Consider the following 7,461-nt stretch of genomic DNA (forward strand, 5'->3'; position numbering starts at 1 on the left):
ACACAACATAATAAACGTTAGGAACACTGATATATCTCGAGGAATCACTACTACAACAAGTTTCCTGGTCTCATCTCAGTTTTTCCTCGATTCGATTACGGATCTTCTTCTTTCAGTAGTATGGGCCCCTACTACCTTCCACATCTATCCGTACCTTCCTCAAGAATTGCCTCAACTCCACCAAGTCACTACTACTGCTACTGATCTCTGCTACTCTTATCCTAGGCTTGCCCTAGTGAAAATCTCTGACTCTACCTGACCCATTCCTCAGCTGCTGAAAGCCTCCTTCTGATGCCAATTAGCCATCACTTGAATACCATCACATGCGGCGAGGCTCATATAATCCTTCGAGTAAAAGACTCGTCCCTACAACGGTGAGACTCAAACAAGAGCTGCGCAATAGGGCCAAATCTAGCACTTTGAGATTATTCAACCCTGTTCACATGTGATGTGACGTATTCACCTAATGGCTAACTCTCATCACTCAGAGTCCCACAAAGCACAAAGCAAGCAACATGCAGACACAGGAGACTTACTCAAGCAATTCTATCCTCTTAACAAGAAACTGTACTAGCATACAATGCTAAGCTCATACTATCAGGCATAACCTAAACAGGCTATCGTTCTACTGTATACTCGAAACTAGCATGCAATGTCTCATTAAGCTGAAACACATATAGCAGGCACATAAGGCATCCTCCTAGATCCTTAGTCCTATTCTATCATGCTGTTCTACTGAAACTGGAACTGATAACATAACATAAACCTGTATGGGTAATTTGGGAGTACTTACTTGAGCTCGGCTGATCGCATGCACCACACCCTTTTTTCCTTTTCTCAAAACTCTTTTTCTTTTTAGGTTTTCTCTTTTCAAAATCTTTTTGAAAACATTTTTTTGAAAATCTTTCTACCATTTCCTCAGTTTGAGTCCAGTCACACTCGAGAGTGTGCCTGAATCCCTCAAATCAAGGCTCTAATACCAACTTGTAACATCCCAAAAATACGGCCCAAAAATTTTTGTTTAATAATTACTGAAAACATCATGTCAATATCATAAAATAAAACCCATACATCAATATCTCAAAACCATAGCAAAGTATCATGAGAAAACTGTATCAAGACTGTATCAAAACACATATATGAAAAACTAAAACAACTCCCAGGACAAACTGAAGCTGTGGTGTGTGCGATGCCATCAATCCGTGCCCTTCCCTTTACTTGCAGAAGTACCTGAAACCAAAACTGAAACTGTAAGCACAAATCTTAGTGAGCTCCCCCAAACTACCACATACCATACAATAACATATAACACATACTAGGCCTTGCCCACTGCATTAGATCGAAGTCAGGAAACTGCATCGGACCGAAGTCTGGAACTAACCAGGGCCTGCCCTATTCATCGGACCAAAGTTCGGGACTAACTGCATCAGACCGAAGTCCGAAACTGACTGGGACCTTGTCCCCTGCATCGGACCAAAGTACGGAACTAACTACATCAGACCGAAGTCCGGGAACTATCTGAGCATAACATAACATAGTATAAACATATCAACTAGCATGAACACATAAATTGCATACTGCATCAGGTCGTAGCCCGGAATACATAACACATAAACACTGTCTAAGCCACGTAGGTATCAAATATTCTAACTACTGCATCGGACCAAGGTTCGGAAACTATTACTAATTCAACGGGCCGACATTGTGGCTTTACACCCGTTCCTACTAGAAGGAAACTCACCTCGTAACACTGACTGTCGAGATGCTAAATCTGAAACTGTCTGACAGCTGCTCCGGAACTCCCCGGCTACAATTTCCATAAACACTAAGTCAAATACTGATAACTAATCTTAGGGTAAAATGACTATTTTACCCCCTGGTCAAAGTCAACTTCCTGGTCAAAGTCAACTTCCTGATCAAAGTCAACTTCGTGGTTGACCGGACTCGCCGAGTTGGCTCACCAACTCGCTGAGTCCCTTCCATCTGTTCTAGTTTTATACCCGTTTCTACTCGTCGAGCTTAGCGAAGACTCGACGCGTTCTTCTTTGATGCACACATACTGAGTCCAAGTTCATCCGACTCGCCGAGTTGAAGAACAACTCATCGAGTCTAAGGCAATCTTCATCGGATTCGTCGAGTTGCTCATCCAACTCGCCGAGTTCACGGCTATCTTCATAGGACTCGCCGAGTCCAACGTTCTACTCGACGAGTTCATTCAGTCTTTTTTCCATACAGACCTGATTTAAGCCATGCAGCGGCTCCAAACCACAGATCTAGGCTTCTAGGGCATGCTTATCACGTAAAGTTGCAAACTTTACGTGCATGCATAACTTTAGGGGCTTCAAATGTCCAAACTAAGCTCTTAATGGGGTTCTAAGCTCAAGAGGGACCTTAGTCACAAATATGACTGAAACTTAACACTTCTAGAAGGTAATGAGAGTCCAGATCTGAAGTATAACCCAACCATAAGGTTTCTCTACAAAGGATTTGGGGTTTTAGGGCTTAAAAGCAACAATTTAGGGACAACAAGATCTAATAGATCAATAATCAAGATGGAAACTTTATTACCAGAATGGATGACCACAAACGAATGTGTTCTGGATCTAAGTCCCCTTCCTTGACCTCTTCAACCTCTCCCTTCTTCCACTTGCTCCAATGTGCACCAAAAGTCCCTTCACAAGGCAAAAATCACTCAAACTTACCAATGGAAGCTAGGGTTTCGATAAGGAATGCTCTGAGGGTGATGGAGGCTGAGATGGGGCTATAAGGACGTTTAAATAGGGTGAAAACCCTAAGGATTAGGGTTTCCTCCTGACTGGCCTACTCGCCGAGTCAAGGCATGGACTCACCGAGTAGATCACTTAAAGCCCGCATCCAACTCGACATCTACTCGGCGAGTTAGGGCTACAACTCGCCGAGTAGCTCTTCCAAAAAGAAACATTTAATCAAAATAAATACGTACCAGGAACGGGACGTTACACTAAGGTTTCATTCTTAGGATTAGAGAGGATGGAGGCTGAAAGATGGAAGAGGTTTGGGTGCATAATGATGCTTATAAAAGGGCCAACCCTAAGATCGAGCTTTTGAAACATCCCAACGAATGCCCAACGTTCCCAAGTTGCCTCATGTCCAATTTCCTTTTTGAACGCCATGCGTTCCTACCTGGTACGCCATGCGTACTCGCGTTAGCCCAACACCCCGGCCTCTAACTTCAAATGGTCATAACTTTTGCATCCTTTATCCGTTTGGACGTTCTTTATATCCACGAAAAGGTAACAAAAACCCTTACACTTCTATCAACTTTATTTAACCTGAAAACTAATAGAACTAAAAGCCAAAATTTATAAAAGGCCGGAACCAACGCCTTTACCAATACCCTTGGGTTCTAAAGTACAAACCGAACCCTTTCATCACATAACCAACATCACCCAAATCCAAATGGGTCTAAAGCTTTCTTCCCCAAGGCCCTAAGCCTTATGATAACTGATGATCACGCCACTATCCCGAATAATGAAGCGATTCAAAATTGGGCGTATATATATATATATATATATATATATATATATATATATATATATATATATATATATATATATATATATATATATATATAATGAACTCCTTAAAATTTTTGGGTCTCTATAAAAAATGGGCCCTAGATGGTTGCCCTATCATCTATCATTTGGAAAGGGCATGACCATATATTTTTTTTGGCATTGGCCCCTTCAAGAGGCGGTGTTTGAGTCTCGTGTGTTTAATTAGGAGAAGATACGTTACATATTCATCATGATAAACATCTAATTTATTTCCATCTCATTTTTACCTTACTTATTCAAATGATGGGTTCCTTGTATTAGCTTTGATACCTAAAATTTTTAATTGAAAAAGGTGGATAATATAGAGGGGGGAAGGGGGTTTATATTTTTATTTCGTAGTTCAATTCTTTTATTGCAATCACTCTGTTTTATTATGATTGTATCTACATACCCATTTTTTATTTGGGTTGCTAACTCAACGATAATGCACTCGATCGACTTTTTAATGCGGCTAGGATCTATTAAACATTAGATGAAGAGAGGAATTCAATCATACCATCGGTGAATTTTGGAAGATCACGACCGAACCCGAAAGGGAATTGATGAAAAATAGCATGTCGTATCAATTAAGAGTCATAAGAATAATTTATTGTGGCTCGATACAAAACCTTCTTTAAATTAGTGAAAGAGAGTAAACCGAAGTCAATTTCAAGATGGGTCATATTAATAAATGGATAGAACCTGCGACTTCAATTAATTTCATTTTGATTATATGTAAAGAAAAAAGCAACGAGCTTCCGTTCTTAATGTGAATAATTACCCTATCTAATTAGACGTTAAAAGATATTAATACCCAATACAAGAAGGCTTTCTCCTAGAAATGTATTATTGATTTTCTAACGAATCCTAGATATTATGATTCTCCATTCCATAATGGAGATGAGTGTGTATAAGAAACAATATATTGATAAAAATTTCCAAAATCAAGACCAACTAGTTAAACAAAGTAAAGAATTTATAATCATCTTGTTATCCTATAATGAAAACGAATATAAATATTGAAAATTTTAAATGGAAAAAGAGAATAGAGAATTTGTTGCTATGTTTATTTGTATATTCGAGGTATCTATGCTTGTATTGTAATAGCTTGTTTTGATTGTATCTTACTATGTATTTTTACATATACTAAAACTCATATCATGCTTGTAATAGCTTGTTTTGATTGTATCTTACTACGTATTTTTACATATACTAAACTCATATCGTATCTAAAAATCAACTATTCTCTAGTAGCATAGCCTTGACATAATCATCAAGTAGAGGAAGTGAACTATTATTATCATAACTATACATAAGAGGCACCATCCTTGCAATGTTATTGGTGGCCTTCATAAAAGTTGCTGAAAAGGGATAAGGAGCGAGGCACTCTTTATTTAAACTCTTCCATGCATCTGAAATCAAGTTAACAACATTCTGACGAGCAACCTTGCTCGAGCAACCTTGGTGCTCGTTTAGAAAGCACGTGATGTATGATCCATCATTACCATCTTGATTTTCATCCTATTGGCGATAGTAACATAGATACGACTCATTAAACCATATGGTGTACAAATCAGTTATGCACATTATAACATATCTTTCAAAGAATTTTAGTGTATCATTAATTATTATAGTATGTTCTGTACATAATGAATGTGAGGATTGAAGAGTTTTCTTACTCGTGCACTTCCTAAATCATCCCACAGACGCAGAATCTTTGAAACCGATGATATTATCCCATGGTTATCATTGAAAAGGTCATAACGTTCCTCATTTGTAGCATTTCCAAGCAGGAAAAACATATGCACAAACAAAACTCCTACACCTGAAGTAACCATTCCGATTTTCAAGTACTCATCGGCATTTGGAATTTGCCCAGAAGCAAACCATTTTGCTTCCACTAGAAATGCATTGCAAAGTGTTGCCCACTGCAATGTCATTTTTGTAGTTTTATCTTTCATGCTTTTTACATTAATAATATCAAAAAAGTAACAAAAAAAATTAATTAACACACATACCGCTTTCCACAAGGAGCGTATGGGGTTAATCCCATGTTGCTCATAAACATTGTTGGCGATTTCATTTGTAATGTTATAAATAGCCTTGAATGACGACTTCGTGTAGTCTGGAAGCTTGTCAATTGCCTTGATATCCCATCTGATATATTAAATGAGCATATTTAAGAAAGAGCGAGTGGAAAGAGTAGAAGCTTTTGATCGTTTCGTTTACCTGTTTATGGCTTCCGTGAATATAGTTAGTTCGTTGATAGTTCCATAGACATCAAAAATGTCATCTACCATATAAATGAGTAAAATTGTTTTTGTGAGATCAATCCTGTGTGTCGAGAGTTTGGGATTTGTTAAGGCAGCCATAGCCCAAAGATAGCACTTTAGAGGTTGGTCCCTCGCAAGAAATAACTCTTTGGCCAAACCCAGGTCCTTTGACCACCTACATACGTTGATAATTTGATGAGAGAGAGAGAGAGAGAGATTAGTTTTTTCGGTGTTTTTAATGATTATTACCTTAAGATCTGATTTATTTCCCTTTGGTGTATATACTGCAGTATATTGAACTCTAGTTCTGCTAACTCTTGCAAAACGGTGCCGTTATAATCCCTGATAGAGTTCTTTAAATTGCAAAACGGCAACGTTTTGTGGTAGGGATTCTCAAGTGTACGTCTGACCATCGTAGCTTGTTCTTCATCAAGAAATTTCATCCTTTCCTGCAAAATCTGATAGCTAAACGTTTCAGCTTCATCCAGTATGATTTCCCCTTCTATTCTTAACTTAGAAGCTTCATATAACGCCATTAAACCTCTGATGTCGTTATTCAATTTTATGTCGAACTCTTTTAAGTTTCCCTTGAATTTCTTAAAATAATCTGACATTCAAGGTATTTTCATGAGAACAAAATTAAATTACAGAAAACAATGAAGTAGAACTTAAATACCCTACCTGGCAACACAAAAAAGCCATTCTGTCTTAAAATTCGAAAACAGAGGGAGATCTCATACAGATTTTGATGCTGAAAAAAGTCTGTGTTAGTATATTGCATGTTACGCCTTTCCAATATTAAGTTGATCTCATCTTTGAAGTGATAATCTATTGCTAGACGTTGGAGAGCATCGATCATCATCAAATCTTCAAAACCCTCATCACTAACTTTGTCAATTGATTTACGAACACGATTCACCAATTCCGCATGTTTAACATCATTTTCTTCCTGCTGCATATACGGTTTTAAGAAGACTGATAAATCTATACATATACATTGTCAAAACTGGAATCTTAATAAGAATTACGATTTACCTCAGCAATAGTACTGTTCATGTGGTTGCAATAGTACTGATTTGTTTTTGAAGAGTTAGAACAGTGTTTGAGCTGATCTGAGGTATTAATGCTCCAGTTCTTTCTAGGAATACGGATGCTAGGAGCTTGAAAATTGGTATGGCTTAAGAGGCGTGGGGTATTTTGGTAAGCAAACTCAATCGTTGGGGAGCTTCTTTTGTGAGATATTTTACTGAGGAAGGCCATTTATGCTCGGAGTAGCTCTTTTTGTTGGATCAAACTAAAGAATCAAACACTATATTATAATGTTTCTCCATTTGAAGAAAACATCCCTACATCATTAATGAATTTGAGAGGTTCAATGTTCTATTTTTTATGTGTTTATTTAAAAGGATATTTTAACATGTGCTTGAATAGGACATAACAAACATTAATTATTATATTAATTAGTATGATGAATATTACCATATATATTACTGTAAAATGCATTAAAAAAAATAAAAAAAATAAATAGACTATTACCATAATTAAATGTAAAAAACTTTAATAATTTTTATAATAAATGCATTTCACATTTAATTATTTATCATATTTACACA

At 37.2% G+C, this 7,461-nt stretch overlaps 1 protein-coding gene across 2 annotated transcripts; it reads right to left on the reverse strand.

The window, feature by feature from the left end:
• Nucleotides 1–4,628: 4,628 nt before the first annotated feature.
• LOC145043995 ((3S,6E)-nerolidol synthase 1-like) lies at nt 4,629–7,207 on the reverse strand. Of its 2 annotated transcripts, none has more exons than XM_078992799.1 (7): nt 6,884–7,207; nt 6,530–6,797; nt 6,098–6,455; nt 5,805–6,023; nt 5,594–5,732; nt 5,255–5,503; nt 4,629–5,096 (listed from the first exon to the last, which is right to left on the reverse strand). In XM_078992799.1, exons 1-7 carry the CDS (start codon nt 7,106–7,108, stop codon nt 4,812–4,814), a joined length of 1,743 nt encoding a protein of 580 aa, XP_078848925.1. In that variant the 5' UTR covers nt 7,109–7,207; the 3' UTR covers nt 4,629–4,811. The 2 variants fall into 2 exon arrangements, with proteins under 2 accessions (XP_078848925.1, XP_078848924.1); XM_078992798.1 differs by having other exon boundaries at nt 6,530–6,800.
• Between the last annotated feature and the right edge of the window lie 254 nt (nt 7,208–7,461).

Source organism: Lactuca saligna, chromosome 4, assembly GCF_052625555.1.
Source record: "Lactuca saligna cultivar CGN05327 chromosome 4, ASM5262555v1, whole genome shotgun sequence".
In the NCBI taxonomy this organism is placed as follows: domain Eukaryota; kingdom Viridiplantae; phylum Streptophyta; class Magnoliopsida; order Asterales; family Asteraceae; genus Lactuca; species Lactuca saligna.